The sequence below is a fragment of the Manacus candei genome, unplaced genomic scaffold (assembly GCF_025592945.1).
Source record: "Manacus candei isolate 608988 ecotype Guabito, Panama unplaced genomic scaffold, ASM2559294v1 h1tg000014l, whole genome shotgun sequence".
In the NCBI taxonomy this organism is placed as follows: Eukaryota; Metazoa; Chordata; class Aves; order Passeriformes; family Pipridae; genus Manacus; species Manacus candei.
The window spans coordinates 41,490,389-41,518,180 of NW_026138062.1; the positions used below are offsets into that span (position 1 = coordinate 41,490,389).

General features: G+C 34.3%; 1 protein-coding gene across 5 annotated transcripts in view; it reads right to left on the reverse strand.

Moving 5' to 3' along the window:
* The window catches only part of CNTN5 (contactin 5), a 603,369-nt gene that overhangs the window by 212,105 nt on the left and 363,472 nt on the right, over positions 1 to 27,792 (reverse strand). For 4 of the 5 annotated variants that reach the window (XM_051780168.1, XM_051780169.1, XM_051780167.1 and 1 more), the window contains 3 exons: positions 18,695 to 18,913; positions 9,983 to 10,106; positions 4,517 to 4,692 (listed from right to left, as the gene is read on the reverse strand). In XM_051780168.1, the coding sequence (XP_051636128.1) occupies positions 4,517 to 4,692; positions 9,983 to 10,106; positions 18,695 to 18,913 (519 nt within the window). The remainder of the gene's footprint in view (positions 1 to 4,516; positions 4,693 to 9,982; positions 10,107 to 18,694; positions 18,914 to 27,792) is intronic. The other variant, XM_051780170.1, reaches the window with a different exon arrangement.

Here is a 27,792-nt window from a genome sequence, read left to right on the forward strand (position 1 = left end):
TCATTCTGTGCACCACTGGACAGTCGTGGTAGATCACACATTGAAAAATGACATTTAAATTGTATCTAATCCATATCCTTCTCCGTAGATTGAAGGAGAAAATAGATTTTGTGGAAAAGAAAAAAAAAAGGAAATTATACAAAGAAGCCCATGACTATTGAATTAATAAAATTGCAGTGAGGAGTTCCCTAAATGACAGGTGAGAAGTTGTTTTCCCCTATCACTTCTCTATCTTTTTAGCCGAGTCTGCAAATATCACTGAGATTGTAGGCTTGTGAAAGGTTAAATAATCCACAGATGAAGGAAACCGATTTTGTTTTATGACCTAATGGAACACAGAGATTGTATGTGGCAAAAGTAATCACAAAATATGTCCACTGTTGTAGCCAGTTTTAAGACACTGTTCCAGAGAGAAGCTGTGAAACCCATCACAAAAATATGCAGCTGTTTTGCAGTAAGGCAGGTAGATTTAGTCAAGTTAAAATCTGTATTTTTTTTTAATTTTGCATGAGGTTCAAGGCATTTATTCTTTTTTAACTCAAGCACATATGGCAAAAGTAACCAACACGGAGAAATTATTATTAAAGTTTAATTCTTAAATCCTCTCTTTTGGTTATATAAATTTCTAACAACAGAAATGAGAGGAGATAAGAGATCAATCTAACAATGTTTATGTCCTTAGTGTACAAGTTCTTTCATAAAACTTTTACACTTTGTTATTAAGTTTCATATCCTCAAAACATTTTTGATGTTATGCACTTATTTAAAATTACTAGGTGTTCCACCAAGCTAGGTTTCTTCTTTCAACAACTATATTTTTACTATGGTTGCTTTACTTGCCTGATGTTTTCTTCCTTCATATGAACACTTTCTTTAATACAGTAAAAACTTAGCTAGAATAACTAACTTTCCCATTTTTTAAATTTCCATTAACTGCAGAATCTTTAAAGATTTGTTTGGGATTTAAATAACTCTTCCATAGAGCTAGCCACACCCAGAACTACAAAATTCATTAACATTAGGATTGGATGATGCTCTAACATTTTAATGTCCTGATTAGAATCTTGTTAAGAAAACAATATGCTTTGTACATGAACTATTCCTTGTGACTGGGGAGCATAAATGGCATCTGAAGCTGTAGTAAATTGAGAGTTTTTTATCTTTGTAACAACCTGTTATGAGAAAAGTGAAAGATGATTTTAAATTTGTGATTCTTGTGATAAAGAATTCTGATTTGTTTTATTGACAGTATAAATTCTAATAACATTTTGTCAGTTTTGTCCGGGGACTTTTTTCCCTCAATTTTTTTCTTCTACATAAAATTCTACAGACAACAAAAAATTTCCTGGTTTTACTTCTGCTAATTTCTTTTACATCATGAGACATATTTTCTCCCCTTTTTTTTTTCTTTGCTTACTTTCCAAAAAAAGCATAAACTAGCACGAAATGCATAGGAAATGCAAAGATTAAAAAAAATAAGAAAACTTTTATTCAATTTAAATCTTCATACATATTTGCTGTGGTAGTTTAAAATTTCAAGCAGACCTTTAACTGCACATAACTGGCCTTTTCATTTTGCTCCATAAAAATAACCAGTGATATAGGAGGTTATTTCAAGTGTTATCTACACATAGATAATGTTCACTTTATATCTCCTTCTCTTTCAAATCCAAAGACATCGTATAAGTATTTCAAAGTCCTATTTTAACTGTGCAAACATATTGCATATTATATAGTACTTGAACATTTATATTTGCAATGCATCACCAATACTGAACTACATGATAATAACCATAGCAACTGGGCTTTTGGCCATGTAATTTTGAGAAAACTAAGACCCAATGCAATAAGCATGCTCTCCTTTTTCAGGTTTCATAATATTTTGCATAAGCTGGTTACAGCACATACTTTTTCCTATAAGATAGTGTCAAAGCCCTTGTTTAATGGTCGTTGCTGTTTCCTTTTGATCTTTATGCCATTTCTTTCTTTAATTAGGAGAACATCTCTTCAAGGTGCAAAGATGTACTCTATTTTCCAAAAGAGTACAAATCATGCATTCAAGCAAGTCCATGAACTAAAGTTTGGTTGTTTGTTGATTTTTTTTTCTGTGAAAGTTGTAAATTCCTAAGCTTTTGGAATCCATGGTTTTCAGTAAAGAAAGGGAATATGTAGCTTTGTATCTCATGATCAGAAATGCCTTGTTTTATTCTTGTGATTATAGATACTCTTCACACCACTAGAGCCCAGTAAGACTGTAGAGCACCAATTACTTTAATTACTTAAAGGTTAGGAACTTTCCTTACAAAAATCCTTTTCAATGCTTTATTTCTGTCTGACTGAAAATAACTGGAGACATGCAAGCTAGCTGTTAACAAACGATACTTCATTATAAGGGTGGTGAGGTACTGGAAAAGATTGCCCTAGGATCTGACTTACTGTGACTTTTCAGTGATACAAGCTTCTGACACATTACTATGAGTTTACAGTATGGTGACACCATATATTAAGTGTTTAGTTGCTGCATAATGCAAATATTGTTTCAACAGCAACACCAGTCATTTAATATCAGGAATTTGAAGAAACCTTAAATCAAGAGTGGAAGAGAGAGTGTCATGCTACATAGAAGTTGAGCTACAATTACACATTGAACTTGAAATTGCTCTGTTGAACAAGTTGCTTACAAACTTCTAAAAGAACTTCAACTTCATTACTCTATCCTTTTTAAAAGATTTCCATGTCCTTAAAAAAGCCTCTTCTCTCTTTCAAGTTCTGCAGCATCATTTGCTACATCTCAGGACTTCCAGCTAACATTCCTCCATGAAACTTTCATGAGAAACTTTCATCACAATTCCCAAATACTTTGATGAACAGAAATCACATTCCAGCCATAATAGCCTAATAATTTTCATATCTGCAAAAGCAGGTGTGCAAAATAATACAAACTTAAAAATCCAATAAACCCATCAAATCCAATCACTTCTTTCTTTTTCTTTTTCTACCTTTTTTTTTCAACAGCTTCATCTAAATTTGTTTTATTGGAAGAGGTAATATTGTAACTATAAGCGCATGAGGTCCTGAATGAACTGTGGATGCAGCTACTGAAACTCACAGGCCTTCTGTTATTTTAGCTCCAGCTCTCACTTTCCTTGTACTTCTTTTCAGCTGGAAGTCAAATGGCTACCTGTAAGCCATACTCCTGAGATGGGAACAGAAATTTGAGGTTCAGAGCCCTGGAACTATTTATATTTGCCAGTTGTCCTGTTCATTAACCAAGAGGTTTGTTTGATGATAGATTTCTTTTCTAAAAGATAAAATACAGCAGAATTTTCTCAGAAGCTACATTTAAAACTGAGGTCCAGTAATACTGTGATGATACCACATGCTGCCCTGACATGAGGAAACTTTGGCAAACGTGATTATTCCTCCCAGCTCAGCAGTAGGTGAATAGTGCCATGATCTCCAAATACCTTGACAGGATCTGCAGCAGATAAGACTACAGCAATAGATTTAAGAGGTCTGACTCTAATGGAGGTGTAAATAAAGGGAGAATCTCAGACCTCACACTAGATCTGCTGAGTTCTTGACACCACCAGATGTGTTGGTAGACATGCAGGTAGGCAACCTATCCTTAAACCCATTGCTTTCCAGCTGTGGCTATATGAAGATCTGCCACGTCTCATGGTAATGTCGTATTTTCAACAGGATCTAAGAAATTAGGGTGGAATTCTTTTTGCATCCCTACCATAAATCATGGTAGGATTTATCCAGGTAAACCACTGAAATTATGTTGGTTTTCTTCCTGTAAAGTGCTGAAGGGAAATTAGGGTTGGAGGGAAAATCTGGCCCTATTTTTCCTGATAGTATGTTTGAAAAAGAGCATGCTATAGATAGACCATAGCATTTACTTGGGATCATGAATTTTTAATAGCTTCTGAGAAGTATATTGTAGTGAATGATTTCAAAAGCTAAGACATTTTCAGTTTTCATTAACAACTACAAAAATTCCTCTCAGTTGCATACTCTGTGCCAGTATATGTGATATGTATGCATAAACATGAACATAAATCATATATATTTTTATATATGTATACATAAAAAACTATGCTCACACACATAGTTAGAGATGCAGACTATCCAAAAGATATATAGGCACTTTATTCCATTCTATTCCTAAGTTTACAGTTCTTTCTTTCCTGCTCAGATAGTGTGGCAAAATGATAGATGTTTCAGGAAACTAGCAATGAGTGAAGTATATCACTGCAGAGTATTCAAGTACATCATTAAAGTATACCATTTGAGATGGATTAGAGTTACTTTCCCTGATAGTTGATTCATTTACAAAAGTAACTCCACAGAAAACCAATGTTTTCCACTAAGCATTTTGTTTCTAATTTTGAGATCCTAGGCCAAAGTCAGTGGACAGTGTAACTTGCATAATGTATTCAAATTACAACTTAGAACTTCATCAAGTAATGTAAAGATCTGATTTATCAATGTTATAAAAAATATTACTCACATGCAAACTGAAGAACAGCCTCTCTGCTTAGAATACTGCCAAACGTGTTGGTAGTTAAACACTGATACTGTCCAGAATCCTTCATTTCACTGGGGTTGTTGATGATCAAACTTCCTTCTATTAAACTGAAGCGATAATCACTTTCAATGTCGATTTCAGTTCCATTTCGAAGCCATCTTAGGAAAAAGAAAAAAAAAACCTACTTGAGCATTCTATAGTGAAATGAAGGTATCAAGCTTAGTCTACAGAATCTGACAGTCCCAGTTATAATAGGGATAGTTACTCAAAGATGCAAGGTGCAGGAAACCAATATTCCGGCAAAACTTCGGATGGAGACATTCCACAACGTGTGTCTGATAAAAACTAAGTTTTCCTGAAAAAAACACAAGCAAAACCAGATCTTCAACTTTTAAAAGATATTCTTTTTTTTTTTTTTTGTCTATGCTAAATGGAAATAATGATGTCTTCTTTTTTTCCTGTTTTTTTCCTCCCGAAAAAACTAATGTCCACAAAGGGTTCAGACTTGAACACTGAACAGCAGATGCATTCTTTATGTCAAAAATAGGAGGTTGACTGTGCCTACTACAATCAAAGTTTTAATTTACACTCTATCAATAAAGCCCTAGGCCCAGCTGAGTTTAACAGTTAACGGAGCTGAGTCTGCACTGCATGAAAGCAGGGAAACTTTTTTTCCCATTCTTTCAGCATTTAATCTTCTGGGCCCAAGAAACAGAGAAACCTCAAATAAATACAGAAGGCTGTAGAGCAAGGCCTGTGAAGAGCAGGGAGGTAGACTGATGTACATAGACTGTTACGAAAAAAAGGGATTTTGGCAATGGACAAAGACAAAATAATATCAGCTGGATCAGTACACACAAAATTCAGAGAAGACAGGAACAGAAGAGACTGGAATTAGCTGGTGGATGGCCAAGGAAAATTCCTGGCAGCTGCTAGATAAATGGCAACTGAGATCAAATATGGAGTCTGCAGAGGGAATGCTAAGTTTGGAGATGTTTGAGAGTGAAATAAGAAGCCTGAGCAGTAAAGACAAGAATGGGAGTAAAGGTAAGATGGAAAAAGCCAGGCTGTAGGAAACATATTAGAAAGTATCACAACCAAGCCAAAACTTTGAATAATTCCAGAATAAACACTTATGTTTCTGCGGTTTCAGAAGTAACCTAAAAGTCTCATAATTTTTGTTGTGCAAATGGGTTTATGAGTTGGGTTTCCCCTCTGTTCCAGACATTGTCTGACCTCTCTCATTCATCTTGAAAGACTGAAAAAAACAAACCCTACAATAGTCTATTGGCTGCAAGAGTAAAAATCTTGTGTGGTAGATTAATAGACTCCAGCAGGCTGGAATAACCTCATGTGTGTGTATGCAATATCTCAGTTAAATAATAACACTCACATATGAATACTTTTAGATTTTCTTTTGTGTCAAACTGTATAGAACATGAAATTGTTAGAAGACTGTAAAGAAGAGATAAAGAGTGTAAGCAGGTATGGTACTGTTATTATAATGCACAGATATTTCCTTCATTACTAATTCGCAGTGATTCTACAACTTCAAAATTGCCTCAGGAAATTTCCGGGAACTTCTGAAGACTGGAAAAACTTGGCAACATTTACACTCCAGAGGTAACCTTAATGAAGCAAAATAATTATCAATTCACCCTACTTTGTTAACATTTGTGGTGAATGAGGTACAGACAGCAGAATTCAGCTGAAGTAGCTCTGAATATTGCTTAATCCAAAGGTCAGAATTGTCAGAATTAAGATGAACTGTGAAACTGCTATTTGTACTGTCTTTTCATGATTGGACTTTTGATTGCAGAGGACTTCTACTTCATTTATTGTAAGAAATTAAAAACTATCGACAATTTCTTTACGTTTTAAAGGATATTAGGGAAATATTGGTAGGATTCACTACATTTTTAAACAAATTCATACAATGAAGAGCTAAAAAGGAATTTCAAATCTTCAACAATTTATTAATTACTTAATATTTTGAATGAAATCATAAAGAAAGCTAACTTTTTATACATATATCCTTGTATGTATGTGCGAAATAAAAATAAAAATATAATTGAACTTGAAATGATGGGAAATTTAGATAGAGAAAAAGCAAAAAATACATGTTTTGGCATTTACAAATGGGAATTGCTACAAAACTCAGTTTGCTTTAATTAGCTTTCTTCGCTTAATCTCCTTTTCAGTTAAATTCAATGCAAAAATATGGGTTTTGAATGCTATCCCAAAATTTGGATCTTGATTGCTCTCTGCCTATTTATCTTGGGGTGTTTTCCAAATAATTGTAGTCCCCTCATATAATCAAAACACATTAGAGGAAAAGCAGCATTGAATTGTGTGACATTTTCTTCTGGCTACCCTGACTAATCTGAAAGGACAGAAACCAAAACATAACACTTCCAAGGTCATGGATTATTAGGAAAAATCAGCTACTTTTTTCCTTCAAGAAAAGTGACAGATAACATTTCAAAATATTCTAATTTGGCTTAAGCAGATAAAAACTTTTTAAAAAAACTTTTTCAGCTGCCTTTTCTATCAGAAAATGATACTGACAAAAAAATTACTACCCAGTTTATATGTGTCCTAAGTAAAATAGGACATACAAATGTCCTAGTTTCAAAATAGTGTTCCACAAGGCAGTGAAAGTTCTGTAGTGAAGTGGCATCTCAATGAATTCTACACTTGCCTGTAACAGTAGAACTGATGACCTGTGAGATCCCACAGGAAATTTGTCAATGTCTGTATTCCTCATCAAAGGGATCTCGGTTATGTTTTCATTGTACAGGTCCTGACTTGTGATGCTAAAGCATGGCTTGCAGAAATGCTATGCAAACACAATCAGTTTTTCTCTAGGAGTTATTCCCTAAACCAATGCATCTAGATATGTTAATGGCTGAAAATAAAAAAAATTAAGAGTGATTATTTCAGGGTAGAGCTTAGACAAGGGGAAACAAAGCTCTTTGCAAGGAAGAACAACATCTGAAATGATGTGAGCATTCTCCATTCTGTTAAAATGAAGTAACATCCTAGAAAAATAAAGAATTTGTAAATAGGCTATGAGCACTGTGTCACAAATTATACAGACTAAAGAAATTGATTAAAAAAAGGCAGAAATTACTTAATATTGAATTTTATGAGTGTTTTGAATGTTCTTTTAATATAACTTTAAATAAATAAATTTATACTGTGCTTTGCTTTTGGCTGAAAGTAATTCTTAGCAACATAGGACTCACAGCCCAGGTAAATAAAGATTTCTATTGTCCCGTGTAGCTGAACAGGGTCTTTGGTGACATGTAGATATCTCTTTTTCTTACTATTTCATATACCAAAGGTTGGCCAGTGACATACACAAACCTTTGCCTATCTACAGATCTTTTGAGGCTAAATTCCCTGTGCATCTGTCCTGGAGAATAGTATATTCCCCACAGAATAATTCATATCTCTTTTCTCTTCCCTTGAACAGTAGTGTACATAGCAAATGCGGTACAGACAAGTGGCAGCAACAGAGGGAGAAGTTAAACTGTGCTGTTTGAATTAGACCTTTCAGGTCAAAGCTCTCCTTGCAGGAACAGCAGTCAGGAAAATTTGTTTATGAGGCTGCTGGCACCAATTAATCTCCGAAGAACTGAAGAAATTAATATAACAAAATCATAAAACAGCCCTAGTTGTAAAGATCTTGAAAGATCATTTGGTCCAGTCTTTCACAGAAAATGGAGGCTAGATATGATTAGCAAGCACTTTGTTCATTTGCATCTTGGAAACCTGCAGCAACTGGGACTCTGCCATGTCCCTGAGGAGGTTGTTCCAGTGAATGACTGTTCTTCCAGTAAAAAAATTATTTCTTATACTGAGATGAAACCTCTCTTGTACGAAATCTTGTTGCCCCTTGTCTTCTCCATGTGTCTCTTTGTGAAGAGAGGATCCCTGTCCCCTTTGTAGCCATTCTTTAAAATATGACAAAGTTCTGTATTTGTTGGTTGCATTCCACTAGGAAAATGCAAAAAATGGTTGGATGAAGAAAGAAAAGATATTGATTACATAGGTTCTCCAAAGACAAAATTTCTACAAGAATAATAAGGTTGTCTGGGAGACATGAACAAAGGATTCCTCTCTCTTGGAGGGGGGAGGAATTTGTGCCTTTTCCCCGTGGTCACATGCTGTGTTAATGGAGTGATATGTTAATGGAGTCATACTGTTTTACAGTGTGCACAACTGATATCCTTTTTTTTTTTAATCCACAAATCACCAGTATGTAATAAAAAATACACAAGGAATGTCAACAAAGAAGAATGCGACAAAGCTTTTATATCGCATAGTGAGAAGTTCATGTTATTCCAATTTGAAGAATTTCTGACCACTCATTCCCAATCCCATGTTATGTGTTTTAGTCATGACTGTGCTGTTTGGGGAGATTGTGTCATGCATCAGATCCATTTAATGAGTCACATCTGTTGCAAAGAGGCAGACTGAGTGCTGTTTTGGTGGGGATATTTAAGGATGGTACAGCTTTTGAATCTCTTCCAATTATAGAAATACAAGTGCTGTGATTCGAATAACCCTAAGGAGAATTCATCCAGAATTCTGAAGAATCCACAAGTCAAATAAATCTAAAAGGTAAAAGATAAAATGCAGAATTGATGGTTGCCACCTATGATAAAACACAACAATAAGAGTAACTTTATTCCCTTTGTAATTGAAGAATGAATCTATGAGAAAAGGGTATATGGAAAAAAAAACCAACTATATATTCCCCCAGCCTTCTCAAATCATTTGTAATTTGCATAAAATATGAACAGATTCAGATATAGTAAATGGATAAGGTGATTTGCAACATACTGTTCCCACCTGTAAGTGGGGCACCATTATTAAACTGAACTCTTAGGCTCACAGGCATGTCATGACAGGTCTTTCTAGTAGATAAGTGTGGGATAGAGGTCTGTAAGGAAAAATAAGCAACAGACAATGGTTGCAAAGGAATAAAATTGCAGACTTGTGAGTGAAGAGACACCAAATTTGTCTCAGTCTTAGTATCTTGCATGCATAATCATGTCATTTAATATACCTGTTCTTTGCTGCTTTCCGTTTAAAATGAGATAGTATTTTGTAGATGTTCAGAAAAAAAACAACAAACAATAAAGATTTTGATCTTGTCAGTTGTTACAGATACAAGTCAATAAAGTGGACAAAAGGAGTCCCTCCACATGGATAGATATGATGCAGAGAGCACATAATTTGAAACTTTGTGTATTGCTTTGTTTTTAATCACTACCACTTAGGCTTCTTGCTTATTCAGGATCAGAAAAAAACCATTCAATCAGGAAAACCACTGTCAGGGAGCTGTTTCTGTTCTGTTGCTCTCCAAAGTACACTGATTCTCACAGCAGGATTGCAGTGGCTATCTGAAAACTAAAAAAAAATTTCTAAACCAGATACCTGTATGTGGGAGTAGGGTTTCCACGAGCTTGACAATTGAGAGACACTTTCTTTTCCTCAGAATCAGTTGGAAAAATCATATCGTCTGGTTCTTGTACAAACACTGGCCCATAATCAACACTTTCTGTGAAAAAAAAAAAGAAATACTACAGTTTAGGAAATCTGAAAAAATATAAATGTATAAACGTGAAATTAAAGTATCTAAAATTATGTTTGCTTTCAAGAGGTTCATATTCCATTACTTCAGATGCTGTATTAAAAAACAATTTTTAAAAGAAAAAAAATATTACTAAGTGAAAAATAAAACACATAGTACGGTTTAAGTATTTATTATGCCTTAGAATGGCTTTCTCATCAGGCCTGCAGTCTCGTGAGAAACTCAGGAGAATTTAGAGGACTTAACTCTGCTTATAGAGAGCAAGGTAAACAAAAATTTTCCTGCTGCTTGCAGTAGCTTATCTCACAGAAAAGTAATACACACTTTTCCCCTTTATGTCAAGGAGGTGCTAAGAAAAATCACTTGGAAAATTAATGTCAGCAACTGGTGGCTATTATAAAATAATATATAGCTTAATCTGACATTTCATTTTCCTCCACTGTCTTCCCTAATTTTGGCATGTACTTAAATCTTGATAAGAATTTACATTTCTGAGCTAGAAAAGCTGGATAGACCCATAGAATACATCTATGATTCCAATTCATTCTGATTGTCAAGTGAGAAGTATAAACCTTCAGAAAAGTAAAAGGTCGCAAGCAGAGCATTCCTGATCACATAGTTGTGAATAACTAAAATTCTCACTGTGCACCAGAAATCTGTGGAATTTTAGTAATTTTAGACTTACTCCAGACTCTTGGATTTAATCCCACAGTGATTTTCATATTTAGAGCACTATCCTAGTGATTTGAGTGTGGAGAAAAAGTTACATTTTCCTACTACTTGCAATGAAACATAAGGGAACAGGGTTTTCTCTGTCATTTTTATCATTTCATATGTTCCTGTCATAGATGTCCTCCACTTCATACTGAGGACAGCATGACACATGAAACAATTTATAACATCCTGCTATATTTTTCCAACCAGCCTCAAGATACACCTGAAAGCTTGGGGGTTTTGACTGACAAAAATTATTTACTGCAATGTTATACCAACTCCACACAACTTCAACCACATGTTATGGTTTCACAGTTTTGGGAACTGCAACTTTTTGCGTTCAGCTAACAGTTTCAGAAACACTGGGTGGACAGGAAAAGGGGATATGAATCTTGCTACAGAGAAGAAACTCTTGGGATCTGAAAAACGATGAGAAACATGGGAGGCATTGGTCATAGCATGCTGGTTTTGAGATGCAAATTTCCATCTTTAAATTCTTACATTTGGGATTTCTCAATTGTCTCATCATACAGAAAAGACCACATAAAACCCCATTATGCTATTCAACCTTTCTTTTTAGTGATGACACACATTACACACTTAGTTGTTGTCCTTTTACACTACTATTCAAATGTAGATTTTGAAAGCACTTTTATTTTCAGGTGTGCATGCTTCTACTGAAATAGATTCAAATAATTACTCTGTCAATTTGTTAGGTCAGCAAAGAAAAACAGCAGCAGCTAGTAGTTTCTGTTTTCCATAATTTTCCAGTTTATTAACCCTATTTGTAGGACGGTGTAAAGAAGTGTGGGTTGCTGTTCTGCATATGTACATTACTGTGTAGGTACATTACTTCACTTGGGTTTATTAGCAGAAATATATTTTCTGGAAAAAATTTCTATATTATTTTAAAAAATCAAAACAACCACAACAAGTGATTTCTTATATGTACTTATATTATTGAAGTTAAAATAACTCTGGTATTAAATTTTGAGCAGTGCAGCTGAAGATGCCACATGGGCAATTGATTCAGCTGACAAAACTTATTTTAAGCCAGGAGAATGTGAATACAAAAGAATTGTATGGATTGTTTCTTGTAATTTGCTCACCTGCTTCTTACATTGCACAAAAGAAAATACTAATGGATGTAAGTGTAAATAATCAGAACTTACATCGAGCTAGAGTTTAGCAAAACCAAGAATTAATTAATGATAACAAATCTAAATCATGGGTTTAGATTTAACTGTTACTCATGCAGATTAGTAGACATACGGACAGGGAGTATATTAATGAAGATTAATGATTTTATCTTCTCCCTAGGAGAAACTCTGTAGATAAAATATAATGTCACGGTCTAGGACTGCTGAAAAGAAAAGGAAAAGGTGCTGGTGTTACTAGCAGTACAGGTGTTATTTCTACCTGTATGTTTTGCAACAGTGGTACTGAAATACTGCATTCCACTTTTCTTTTAGAAAAATAAACTCTAAACTCTTTAGATGGAAGCTTGTGTTCTTAATGATGGTGGCCAAATGGACACTTGTGTGTGAACTAAGATCAGATTTTACTTCTGCCTGCAGTGAAGGCAAAGGTAACAGAGAAAGTTCAGTGCATGCAAGTCATGTTTATAAAAGATGTAGTTAGTTGCTTATCTGCATTTCAAATGGAGTGTGGAATACTGACAGAGATTATTTGGAGATGCAAAAGCAACATAAGAATGAATGAGTCGTCTGCCAGTTTCACAAATACCCATAAGATGTTGTACTGTAAGACAGCTCACACAAAGACTGGAGCTGACCATGGCACACTCTTGTCCCCTCTTTCAGCCACTCAGACAGAGATTTTTGCAGCTTTAACAAAGCCATTGACCTAAAGACCTGGAAGCACATCCAGCCCCAGTCTATAACACACCGTGGCCCCACAGACAACTGGACGCTTCCCTCAAACTATGGACAGTGGAGTCACCCAAGCCCTCTGTCTGACCTTGAAATTAAATTTTCTGATTCATGAACCATTGGCTGGTTCCTCTGCTTTATGTGGTCTTTTGGGGGAAATATCCCAGATCTTCTCCTTATTGCCCTTATTTTCTTCCTCTATTTATCTATCATTGCATATGTTGATATATAAACTATATATTTACATACACACATACACACATTTTTAAACATATGTATGTTTTCTGATGCCTTCAAGGATCCAAAGGCATCATGTTTCTTTGTACTCATGTTTTAGCTAACTGTGGCCCATGCTCTTAAAACAGATAGTCCTGTGTGAGTGTGCATTGCAGGATTTGAGGTCCACATCTTATTTTTACTTTCTAACTTAAGCAAGAGCATAAAACAATATGACTATTTAACATACATGTTAGCATATGTATATTTCAATTTACTGTTTTAATTTCTCAAGGTAAATATTTCTGTTCCTGACACAGGCTTTTATTAAATAAAATACAGAAGACCAGTTGCTTTAAGTGCCATCATATTTAAGACCAGTGAGTTTTTGGATTACTGGTGTACACTGCAACCAACCAGTAGAATAGCTAGTTTGTGGTCTCCTTACAAGTTTTAAGTTACCATTTTCAATCTAGGCAACTAAAAGGACTAAGTACTCTCATTAGGATTTACTGTTTAAACTGGTATTGCCCAGAAAGGTAAGGATAAGGAAAACATTCAAAATACCAGTAAAATCCCTCTTTTAAATTCTAGAATATTATTGAGAACAAGGTTCAAATATTCTTTGAGTACCAGTGTTCTACTTACAGCACTTTTCTACTTAAAAAATACTGAAGTATATGACTTTTAGTACCAAGAATTTAAATCCTCATGGGAATGGAAACTGGAATCTGTGTGTCTTGCAACTTGGACAGTAAACAAAATGTGATTTCTCTCTCTTACCTACAGACATACTTTTTTTCTCATCCTCAATTACTGATGGAAAAAAAATCAGATGCTCTTCAGTTCTTACTGAGCAATGCAGATACCATGAGAACAAGCTGCAGATGAGAATTAAGTTTCTTATACTTTCAATTCTACAGCAACTGAAATAGTGTCATTCCTCAACAGTCAACTTTCTTGCCGCCATTCTTGATATTATTCCAGGTCAATAAATACACCGTGAAAAAGGAATTAATTCCTGGAAACTTGGCAACACAGAGGTGGGCAGGAAAGAAATATGTCCCTGTTCAAACACCTGCATTGAAACTGTACTAGAAGTATTATTTTTAGTGTCTGATAATTCTATGTGCTGTACTTCTAAAGAACAAAAGAAATGAAGCTATTGTAAATGTTTTCTTAAATAATATTTCTACAATATAGTAGTCTGCAGAAGGAGAAGGGGTAGCAAATTGTACACTGCATTGGCCACATGCATCAAATGTCATTAATATAGTTTGACCCTGTCTGCAATGCTATAGTACCATTAAATCTATATTATTGGCCTAAATAGTCTTCTTAGTGCCATCTTCTCAGTCTGAGCTACTGGTGGGAAGAAACAGTGGACAAATTATGTGAGGGAATATGCTCATGCAGCCTGTGAATATGGGGGAAGGAAGTATTCCTTCAAGTCTTCTCCCCTTCCTCTGCTCATGTTGCTTTAGAAGCACTTTTTTACTGCTGGTGATAGTACTGATGGGTGGCTTTGCTAATCCCTCTGAAGGTGGACTAGAGATATCTTCAGGCCAATCACTTATTTTCAGCTGTTATTCTGACACACTGACAAAATTTGTCCAAATGGCAGTTGGAACAAGGGTGATGGCAGTTCTTTGAAAGTAGAGTAACTCAGAAAAATTTAAAAAACCCCAAGATTTTACAGGACCAGGAAACCAATATTTTCTTATTGCTCTATTTTGTTCCCCTATGTTTCAAAGGCTTACTGTAGATGGGACAATTTTGTGGAGATGGAAGAATTTTCTAAAGAGAAGCTACAGAAGATGATGTAAAATGATAGAACTTCTAAACCAGCTTAAAATGAGGGATCATTAACAGATCTTCTATCCTAAAATACACAATGGATTCTGCATACAGGCCCTACCCAGAAAACTACCTGCTTGACAAATCACAGAACAAATCCACTATCAACCTTGCTTTTGAAATTCCTTTATTTCCTTTGTTTTCAATTTATGCCTGTTGTATGCACTTCACGTGATGACTCTAACGAATCTTCTGATTAGCCTTTGTTATCACTGAAACAGACAGTATAACCTGTTCAGCACATTCAGAAAATATTTTAGATGTATAGTCACCCTGATTTCTAAGAAAATGTATTGCTTTCTTCAACTGGAAGGTAGAAACTGTCTTTTTTCAGTTTAAACACTGAAAAAAATCTATTAACTTCAGTGCCAATATTTATTTTACAAGTAGGTTCTATAATATAATCTTTCACTCGACACCTAAAAAATAATTACTATACAATTCAGTATCATATGTCAAAATATAAAGTTTCCTTTAATATAATGAACAAGAAGTCCATGAATACATCATGACAAAATATGTTACAATGATTAAATCTGTGTGTAATGGATTTGAACATTAATAAATGTGGCTGAAATTTACAATAATTATTTTGCATCTATAGAAGCAGATATATATATTTGTAGTGTATACATTTCAAAAATACATTTTAATCTCTAAACTATGTTTCAGTTAAGTTAAAAGTCAAGAAAATTTGAGGAGACTCCTTTTGAAGTAAGTTCAGGAAGATATACATGCCTCAAGGTATGCACATTGATTCCAGTATGCTACATGCTGCAGTAGTGTACAGTACATGAATAATTAAGTTTACACTGCAAAGGATATTAAATTATGTGCTTATATTTTCAGATTAATCTTTTCTGAAACATTTTTATTTGTGTATTAAGCAAGAAAACACATGTTTTTTCTGTTACTTGAAATGCTTTCTCTGTTCTGTGGTCTGAAACAAGTAAATATCTTCTAAACTTAGTTTATAATATCTAAACTTCATGCCACATGAATCAATGTTGCCAAATATTTTTAGCAATGGAAAAAAATTTTGTAGTTTGTGTCTTTTATTCAGACTGGTAAATACTGAACCTGGCAGATAGTAGGGAATCAGGAATTTTCATTCAACAAAAATTAGATTCCGATCTTACATATTTGAGGTACATTGATTCGAACACAGTTGTGACACAAACCCTGTTTTTTATTTTCTTCTAAAATATATCAAACCAGAGATCAAAGGAAAAAAAAAGAGTCCTTGTTCAAGGTTAAGTTCAATTCCAGCAATTCCAAAAGTTTTCGAACAGCAAGAAAATGTAAGAGTTTGCAGTTTTGTGTTTCTTCAAGACTATTTACTGAATAATTCATACATTTTATTCACACTTTTTAGTCATGACTTTACACATTGATTCATAGTTTAAAGAGAAGGACTGCATTACCTTAACAGCATGTTTACGCCAAATAATCCCAGATAGTTTAAATTCAGCAGTGAGCCAATGCATAGGTCTTTTAATTTAAGATATCAGAAAACACATGTTGAATCGAGAGTGCAAACGAAATAGCATAAAGTCATTATAAAATAACCTTTATTAGAAGCCATGACAGGTGTCTGAGTATGTCCGCTGGGAAATCAATTGAGAAGTCACTTGAGAACCTGTATAATTAAGCAGCTAATAAAAGTATTTTGGGGGGGTTTCTATGGTAAACTTGACTTCTGAATTTATACCATATATTAGATGTCTGAATAATGCAAATTCTCTATTGTAATAACATATGTTTCCTCCCCTCCTAAAAATGTCCTCTCACTTGAAGCAGTGGTCTTTCATTATAGTACATTAGCACAGGATTCTGTAGCATTTCCTCATTTAGGAGACCCTGGCTGACAAACATGACCACTTAACTTTATCATCACATAGCAGTTGTAGAACAATAACTAGAATATCTTTCCTTCAAGAGCTCTAAAAACTTAAAAGAAAAAAAAACAACAAACCCACCTTGAGACCAAATCAAAATCAATAAACATACTAGTATAAATAAGTGTAATGCCAGATGATTGAGGTAGTGATTTATTTCTGGTCTTTAAATATCAAAGATATTAATTCAGACATAAAGGTATTAAAAGAGCTGAAAGAGGTTTAGAAAATAAGTTGCATTCAGCTGCCATAGCAGATGTGTTCTTGTCCTCTTAGATGATGCAAATTATCCTACCTGGTCTTCTGCCACATCTGAAGTATGCTGATCTTTCCTAAATTCTGTTTCATAGCTATGTCTGTGCCACACAGCTGCTTCACATAGTCAAGGGCTTTTAAAACATTACTCAGGGGACTCTGTCTGCACAGATAGATGTACCAAGACCTGTAAGTGGTGGAATAACTCTTCTAGGACTATTTTTTGCAGCCTTCAGCAGAAATAGGTTCCTCTCTTCTGAGTCAAGTACTCTATTCATTGGGGCTTATGAGGCATGGCTTTTTTATAATTTTGTCTCTGGCCAGTAGTTTTTCATTTCCTTCTGAAAAATTGAAGAGGCTCAACTGCAGAGTTGGAATGTGGCCTCTACGTTGTGAGAAGAGTCATGATTGCTAACACATATCATAGGTCGCACCTGTGGTAGGATGATCATACCTGAGGTAAGACTTAACCATGCTTACTGGAGGTGCCAAGGACTTCTGGTTCTAACTTGTACTATATTATTCATATAGTCTGTATTTTTTGCTTTCTCCTTCAGTCTCTAGACATTCATGATGTAGAAGATCAGGATAATACACTCTGGTTCTAATACTGGACTTTGATTTTAACCTACCCATAACATATTGTCTATGAGCAGTTATCAGTGTCTGGTGAGTGATCAATCTAGTCACTGCTTAAAAGAATACCACAGAGAAAGGAAAAACGTAGAAACATGCCTCAATTCTAGAAATGTTATCAAACAGAATTTATCTGCTTACATGATTCAAATTGTTTCTTTTCTAGGTCAACCTTAATTTAAGAAACACATTTATGCTTGTATATAAGCCATTTTTCTACACCAAACCACATGCACACACTATTAACTTTCAATTCATGCAAGGTACTTTCCAGTGAGAAATATAAGATTTTACTGAGAGGAGCAGTAACCTGTTGTCACACTCATGGTACTGTGTGAATGTCATTGAACTGCGAGTTATTAATCACTATTGTTTTCTGTTATCTCCTTAGACTAATGTGTTTATACACCCTCTATCCTCTTTCTTCCTCCCTTCCTCCCTCCCTCTCTTTCCCTCTGTTTCTTTCTGTCTTTTTACCTTCTTTTGACTGTAACTCAGATAAATATTATCACTAAAGAAATGGTATCAGAAATGTGGCTTTTTAAAATGTAACCAGACATGAGAAAATTGTTACAATGAATTATTTCATGTAAAGGTAAATGACACCATATCACACCAGTATGTATCTCTATGCATGCATGCACATGTGCATGACAGTTGACTACACAGAGTAGATAATTTAGAGAAAAAGTAGTTTTATAAGATTTACTCTTCATGTTTAATTTACATTACTATCATTCATGATTAAATTAGAAAAATTCCAAAGAGAAAAGATATATGTATATATAAAGTGACTGAAATTTTATTACTAGAAGGAATTGTGCTATAATGGAATTTCAAAACACTAGTTTGCTATTTTCAGGTAGCAACACTTGTATAAAACTCTTCTGCACGGAAATTTTTAAGACAGAATGTTTTAACTGGTGACTAAGGCTAATCTGAAGAACCTAAAGGAAAGAAGTTCATTTCCACTTTGCGATATTTAATAAAATTCAAAATCGCATCTGAGAAATACTGAATTAAGCTGATAAAAATGTGTTGCTTTTGAAAAATGTTTTGAAGCTTCATAGTGGTAAATAAGACTTACCATCATGTTTGAAGGTGTCTGAAAAGTGATAGAGGTTTGTTGGGGAATGATAATGTTGTGCGGCTCCTCTCCAGCCTGGTGAAGATACACTTCCTAAAGAAGGACTGCTTAATCGTGGTCTATTCTTTGAATTAAATGAGGCTAAAGATGAACTACCAGATTTGATTCTTAGGATAGCAGCATATGAAGTGGGGAGACCAGGAACAGCTTCTGAATATTCTGAGAAAAAAAGAATCAAAACCAAAAAACACAACAAGAAGTGAACACTGAAATAAGACAAAATTTTTCAGAAGAATATTTAGTTACTCATTAGAAAAGTAAAAAAAAAATTATGTGTACTAGGAGTGACAGAAACATCCCAGACTTGATGATGGACTCATCTTCTACTGGTTAGCAGCATAGAGTTCCAAATCAGAAAATTCCCCTGCAGTTTCATCACAATATTAAAAGCAGATGGTTATTAAATTTTGTACTTATAGAAACTCTAGTTTTCAATGATTTTAGTTCTATTTCTATGATCCTATATTTCTATCACATAGTAGAAAAGTGTATTCCAAGCCACCATCTTTCCTTCACAGCCTTTCATTAGTTTTTATGTGCAATGCAAAAACACTGACTGAAGCTAAATATGCTCCTCAATTCAACACTACTCTGCAAATCAAGTGGGTTAGCTAGAAGTCCATATATGCACAAATATCCCTCCCAAAAACATAGAAATGCTAAACTAACCTCCTCTTCTGTCTCTGTAACTCCCCTTTTTTGCCTTTTCAACCTGTATTTAAAATTTCAGTGCTTACAAATAAAGAATAGTGCCCAAGATTTTGATCCCTGTGTAATGCCAAGTATTACAGCCTACTGAAATCAGTTGTCCTGAAAATGCAACAGTCTTAAGGAGGTGAAAAAACATTTAAAAATACATTGATATAGATGAACAAAGGAATTCAGACTGCATATAAAGTGCCAATGAGGGAACTGATGTTTTGGAGGATGAACAGAAGTGGCTGGAATAAAAAAGATCATTGTTCTGTCAGTTATCTATTTGGTAATAAATATTTAAAAATTGGACATCCTTCACACTGTCATAACATGAAAAATGAAAAAGTATGAGTGTTCAAAAATAGCATCACGCTCAATTGATATAAAATCTCTAAAATACTAGATCATGGCCTTGATGGAGAGCTTTTACAAAAGCATTCTAAGCATAAGTATATTTTGGACTATTTTATATTTCAAATGGTATAAAATTAGAGAAATATGCATTTTACTTTAAGAAGATAGTGACAGAGCATGCTTAGAGTCTTTAAGGTTTTGGAAAAGCTTATCTCAGCACATTATTTATTGTCTCTGATCAGATGTTAAAGGTTTACCTCTTTTACCTCTCAGAAGAAGCTGAAATTTGGCAAATGATGACCCGTATTTTAAAATTACCATTTTCATCTAAGCAAAATCTAAATATAGATAATATTTGATGAAGCCATATCACATTCAAATTTTGAATTTAAATTTTGACAATCAAATAAGAAAGACACAAACAAGGAGAACTCTCCTTAAATTTATATTTCATCCTGGTCTCACAAATAATCTTCTTATAATGTGCATCGTACTGTTTTTTATATCATAATATCAACTTTCTTGGCCCACAAAGAGAAGGAAAATAGAATACCACTCTGATAAATTAAAACATAGTATGGTCCTCTTGAAAAAGTATCATTGGAATATAAATATGATTTCACAAACAATATCTTTGACTGTCTTTTAAGACATCTCTTCAACATTTTGTAATATCAATGTATTTTAGTTCTCAGTAAATACAATTTTTCCATAGGGAGAAGTAAAGTAAAATCTTTTGAATTCCAGGACAATAGTGAAGAAACTTTAAAAAAATATATTAAAATCCATCTCCATTAAAATAACTACTTTTTTTTTTTTTTAATTCTGATTTCCTTGACGTCAGTCTCTCATGGTCATTGAGGTTACTTGAAGCAATTTTTATATTTTTTACTTATTTTGTTCTCAACAAATGCTAATTTACTTTATGTTGTCCCAAGGAGAGTAGTAAGATATTCTTTTGCTAATTCTTTTAGTTGCTAGATCTTGGGCTATTGATCATGTATATTTTATTTTTGGTTTGTTCCTTTTTTCCCTTCTCCCTCCCCTTTCCCTTTTCCCTTTGGAAATTGTATATATATTTCAATTATATATAACCGTAATATAAGTGTAGATATATTTATATATATTGCTTTAGTTGTCTCTCGTTTTGGTCTCTTGTTTTTTTTCTTTTTCTTTGGTTCAGGAGGTGTGGGGGGGGAGTTTTTGTGGTGAGGTTTGGAGACTTGACAGGGAGCCAGCTTCAAATCATATCATCCTTCCAAATAGAATTTCAGAAAAATGAGCTGCAATAGAAATGTTCTTGGTTAAAATTATCACATTAAATGCTTAATGCAAAATGGACATTTTCCTTGTGAGCAGAGAAGGAAGACATTCCCTGGGGAATATGAACACAGGAAAGGGATATGGCTCTTTCTAACTTGGCCTACATAAGAGGATGGCAATACTTGGTGGTGAACATAGCAGTCCTGGTGGCAGGAGAGATAATTAGTTGGGCGCTGTGAAGCTCCTCAGATCCTCACAGCTCGTATCCTTTGATACACCCCATGGAAATGCCACAGGAAATCTGGAAACAGACAGACTGGGACCTGGTCCCGTTTTGCTCTCATGAAGCTGGGACGTGGCCGGGTTGTAGCTGGTAACAAGAAGGCAAGGTATTGTGCAAAGGACTCTTGTTTTGAAAAGACACCACATCTCTGCCTTTTTAATACACTTTCTGCCTATAACTCACAGTGAGCAAATGATCTCTAATCTACATGAGGTGAACAAGGAAACAAAACAAAAATGTTAAACTAAAAAGTGTGGTGTCAGGGAACTATCCCTGGGTATATTTTAACAGAGAAGTAAATTGATTCTAACAGTGATACATATTGTGTTTTACAGGATCCATTTCTACAGATGGGAAAAAAAAAAGAGAACACTGGTGTTCACTGTTAGGAAGACATTCCTTCAGAGTGCACACAAACATAGAAGAAATACACACTGGATAGAATTTTAATTTATAATTTAAAAAAATGCAGACCTGCCTTTGGCGTGTACTTTGCAACACAGTATAACAAATCTGAATGAGATTTTAAATGGAAGCATGATTGCAATAACATATATAATGAATGTACTTTTTCTTGGGAACTTTCTGCAGATAGAGACACTTATCTTTTTTCAATATGGTATTATAACATTATTTGATTTACCCTATGGCAAAGGACATGGATTTGGAAAACTTTACATCAATACTTTTTCAGCAAATGATAAATACTAATAAATAAGGTATTATTAGGCTGTTAAATGTACTATATGTCCTATGTATATCAGTAGTAAAACTCTAGTGTCTGAAGACCTTTTAAACTATGTAGTCCATTTGTTGATAGTACAAGATAGTTCCTCAGATAATCTTTCTAAGTATATCAGCTATTCTACCTTGAGAAGATTCAAATAGTTATTCCCATATAATTTCTTTGGAAAAGTTATGAAACAGTCTTCCTTGATTGAGTAGATAGAAAAGATCCCTGTACATGTTAGTCTGAGTAGTATACTGTTTCTTTCACAAATAAATGGAGATTAGCCATAAGAAATTGAATACTAATAATCCCGATTTGTAGACCATTTAATATAGCTTCTGTTTTCCTATTGTCCCACACTGTCAGCTTGGAAAGAGGGTGGAACAAGCACAGAACTCTGCCTATTTCTACATAAACATACTATATTGTAGTTTTTCCTTTCGTTTTCTTTTTTTTTTTTTTTTCAGCACAATGACATGCTGGGAATAAAGTACAGAGAGGTCCTTGCTCCTCTAATGAGTCTGACACTTAGCTCTCCTCCTTGCTGTCTCTCTTATTCTCTGCCATCTCCACCTGCTTCCATAAAAGTTCCTCAGATGACCTTGCATCCTTCTACCAGGTTCTGCCAGATGTGTCAGCAAGCAAACAAATTGAGAAAATTAAACACATAAAGAACCTTCCTCCCTGCTGTCCAGGCATGCAAGAAACTCAAAAAGTAGTACACATATATGAAGTTATAAACAAACACATCAAAAATTGTATCCTCCATTACACTTAATTAATTTACCACCAGGTCAAATTGCACACTATACATATGTGGGAGAGCAAAATAACCTTTAATCCATTCAAAATTCTGCTATGAAATACTTTATCATTTTACTCTTTTTATTTGGAAGGGCATGCCAACTTTCAAGATGAGGCATATAACAGCTCCTATTAGTTTCTGAGCTAACAAATATTCTTGTCCTAGTTAGTCTGGGATCTTTATGTCATTAGGGTGAGTGCCTGGAACAGATTCTAGGAACAGAAATATGAGGTGAAGGACAAACATGGAGGGATAAGCAGGAAATGTGACTGGAAAAATCAGAAAATACAATAGACTCGCTCCAGACTGTCTGTTTTGCCAACATATTACTTTGCTACACAAAAGTAAATAGAAACCATACTAAAATCGCCAGTGGCATGTAGCCTCCCTTTCTGCAGAAGTTTGAATCAAAGTGCAGTTTTTGTTAAAGTAACATTTTTCATTTTTAGGCTATGACTCTCCTGGTTTTTTGTATATGTAACACAATGAGCTACTCCAGTAAATAGGATTCAACAACCCTGAAATAGTTTTGACAACTTCTTTTTTGATGAAATAGCTTGTGTAGGCAGCTTGGTGAAATGAACTTGTTGTGTGTTGCCTCATCAAGTTAAGAAAACTGTAATTCTTCTCCCACTTAAAAAGAAAAAAAAATTAAATTCTTTGTTATCTAGCTGAATGGGGAACACTACTTCTGCAGTGGAAATCCCAGGGTTTGAAAGAACAAAGGAATCAACAAGATCTCAGATAGCATGAATGCAAAGTGCTATGGGAAGAAAGCACCACTCTATGTGGTGAAAAGGTCCGGCAGTAATGATAGTATTATATATTCTGGTTTCTGACCTTTCATGGTACAATTGCTTTGTTTGGCTGGGATTAGTGATCAACTGAAATTTCACCCCGACTCCAGTTGCTCTGTCATGCTTGTTGGGATGCTGTGTCTGAGTAAAGTTTCTCTTTTAAAACATAACTGGAAATGGTTAATAAATTATACATAAGCAACTATTTTTTGTTTTGTTTACTGAAAGTGTGTAGCCTGTGATCATTACTGACAACTACAGCAGAAATCATACTTACCTGAAAACAAAACCTACTTCCTAATCCAAGCAATTGCCTTCAGAGATTTAGACTTCTGAACTGCCTAGTTACAGTGGCTTAATTAAAATATATTTTTATTGGAGCACTATTTACAGTAAAATTATTCCTTTAATTTGGTTTGGATTAGACTTCTGAGATTTGGGAGAATAAATTTATGTTTTCCATTATTTAAATACATAGTTAAACTGCTAGAGGGTAGATATTACTCTCTAATGTGTTTTTTAGCTTTACCAGTCTACTCTAAAAATTCTTGAGAAATTTCATCAAAGATCTATGAGTGGTTCTCAAAATGCTGCTACACTTGAGCTTCACAATGAAATTATATTTTACCTAACCTCATTCTGAGAAATAAATTAAGTATCTGGGATGAAACATCCAAAGGTTCCTTCAGCTGCAAGAAGACACAGATAAGAAACATATAGGCCCAAATGGTAAAGGTATTAAGCAACTAGAAACCAGCCACAATAAAATCAGTGGCTTGGATTAGTCTTCATAGTTCTTTGAACAAGAACTACCAGATTTATAGTAATTTTAACAGTGGTATGACACTTTTAAGATAGATGATTTTTTTTTTTATTCCAAGCACATAATTTCTCTATGGATTTCCAATAGCAAACTGTGATATGAAATAGTTTTGGTAATTTTTTTAATGAATCTCAATCACCTCATTAAATTATTCATGTACTTTTTATTATTTCCAGCACATACTGGATTCAGATTGGTCTTCAGCCAGATTGGTCAGATTCAAGACAACAAGGAAAAAGAGTGCCACAGGTAAATGAGAAACTGTCTTCTACTGATTACTGAGGGGGGGTTGTTTTTAAGAAAAACAAAAATGTGAATTTCAAAAAAATGTGAAAGAAGTTTACTCCTGTAATTTGTAATACCTGTGTTAAATTTGACTTCATTTCATGTGTGCTGTGGGAGAACAAAGCCAACTCTGAGGGCAGGGGGACCTGTTCCCACAGAACAGCAAATGCTTCTACAGGTTCCTTATATACAGTCCATGGGTAAAAATATAAACCAAAAATTGTATCCTTGCTATATTTCATCAGTCAGTTTTGTTTTAAAAGGCACAACACAGATCAACATAGCTTAAGCAATAGTACGTGGTATTTTGACCAAAAATACATTCTTTCTTTAAGCACAGAAATGTGACAAGACAAAGTCTCTGAATCCATCCCCAGAACTTCTTTGAAAGCTGTCTTTGTAGTGCTTTAACTCTATGGAGAAAAAAGGATTCTGACTCTTGGGGTGATGTTTTGTTTTCTTAATTCCTTTTTTTTCTTTAAGTGACTTTTGGTCAGTAACTAACTCATTGACATTTCTCAACTGTTTAATTAAAATGTAGTCAGTCTTATAATACTTGCAAATGTGACCTTCATTTGTGTATTTTTGAGCTAGCATGTTTAATCAAATGTCACTAAGAATGCTAACCCATTTTTTTCATTGTAACTTTTAATTACATTGTTTCAGTGGAAGTTTTCAGTCTTCTAAACTTATGAAAATACATGCATTCATTCTGTAAACTGGATTGTATCAATGTTGCTCCACAAGTTTTTAAACAGAAATATGCTTTCTGCCTTGTTCTCTTCATGTGCATTGATTTCCTTTTAAACTGCTTGATGACATATAACTTGGCAATAACCTGAGAGAAAGATGCAAGAACAGCAGGAAGCTGTGTTGATAAGGTGTCCATCCAGGACATCTCCTATGAGAACTAATAAAATGCTGCAAAATGTAAATAAATTATGTTTTTCTGATGAAATTATATTAACTGTAATAACCTCCCCAATACAAAACAAAACAAAACAAATACACCCCCCCAAATAAAACAAAACGAAAAACTAACCACTCTAACACACATAAAAAACCCCTCCAAATCCAGAAAAAAAACCCAGTGAAAAAAGTGGAAGCCAGCAGATTTCTCAGGAATTGATTAGTGTATCTGGCCCTTCTTTGTACATTTCCCACTGTGGTGGTTTAGTTCATGTGCCTGAGATGTTATTCTAAAGATGCTATTATATCCCAATTATTACTCAAAACAACAGACGACACAACAACATATGCAGGCAATCATCAAAACCAAACCAAATGAAACCACAAGATGGAAACCTTCAATGGGAATCTCAGTTTAAATGTCTGGAATCTGGATGAGAGATAGTGAGGCTGGGTTCACTTACCAGTTAGTGGAAAGGAAGAAGAATATGGCATGAGATATGATGGACAGGCTCTTTTTGCCACAGAATTTAAAGGAAAGTAATATGAATAGCTAAGATGTCAACATTTCAGCTTATTCAGATCTCCATTGTCATAGTAAGAGAATCATAGACTCATAAAGGTTGGAAAAGATCTCCAAGATCATTAAGTGCAACTTTTGAGCAACCACCACCCTGTCAAAAAGACCATAGAATTCAGTGCCACATCCAGTCATTTCTAGAACATCTCCAGGGACAGTGATTCCACCACCTCCCTGAGCAGCCTGTTCCAATGTTAAACCACCAGAAATTCTTCTTGATGTCCAACCTGAACCTCCCCTGGTGTAACTCGAGGCTATGTTCTCTTGTCCTGTCACTAGTTGCCTGAGAGAAGAGGCCGACTTCTATCTTGCTACAACCTCCTTTCATGTAGTTATAAAAAGGAAAAAGGTTCACCCAGACCCTCTTTTTCTCTAGTTCTCTCATCATAAATTAGTCAAGCTTCATTTGAGTCTTTTGTGCTCAAAATTTTTGGTTCTTTCGTGGAGGAGTGAAGATCAAGAGATTTGTTTTCCAAAGAAACTGGGGGGGATGATTTAGAAGCTGGAATTTCACAAGAAAAATGTGCTGATGGTCTTAATCAACCTTTCTCATTTCAGATGTGATATCATGGGAAAGGGAGAAAATTTGTGTGTGCAAGATGGTCTTTCCTTGGGGAAAAAGAAAATATTTTTACCAGGTCTTTGGCAAAAATAAATAAACCTTTAATCCAAAAATTGTTCTGTAGAACTTTTCAATAGTCCACTGTTCAAAGAACACAATATTTTTATACACAATAGTTTAATTTGACAATCTGCAATAGCTTCTCACTTTATAGAATTTGTCTTTTTCTTAGAGACCTGATCATAAAAGGCACCAAATTTAAGAACATAGCGTGTTATAGATAGATGTGGAAAAAATTATTTTATTTTCTTTTAAATAAATATATTTTATTTTTAAAATAAATATAACATAAATATATTTTATTTTCCTCTAAAATAACAAAGAGGAAGTGATTTGAAAACTTAAAATATTGAGAGATAGTAAAGAATGTTTCCAGTGGCCATTAGCAAATCAACCAACATCTTTGGAATAGCATACTGTTAGGGCTAATTTAAATGTCATGAAATTTTATGAGGAATTACTTTGAATAATAGAACAATGCTTTTGTACAGTTTGTACATTGTTTCTCTTTCTACTCAAAAACAATCTATTTTTCATCTTACCTCCACTTCATAGTCATAATTCAGCAAATAGTTTACTCAATATATGCTCAATTATTCCCACTTTGCATCCAACGTATGACATACAACAGAGCAACTGAAATGTACTTTAAAATAAAACACTTTCAGCTACAGAATGCTTCCAACTGCAGTAGCACACATAATAAAAGTAATAATTTATTCAAATTATGGATGAACATTTGTCCAAAGTAAAGTAACTTTGAACTGAGGAAAGTGCTTTGAGATTATTGTCATATTTTTTCTATCAAAGCACTTAATGTTTTCTCTTTCAAAACATGCTAATGTAATATACAGATTACAGTTAGGGTATGTTTCTGCCATACCATTGGCT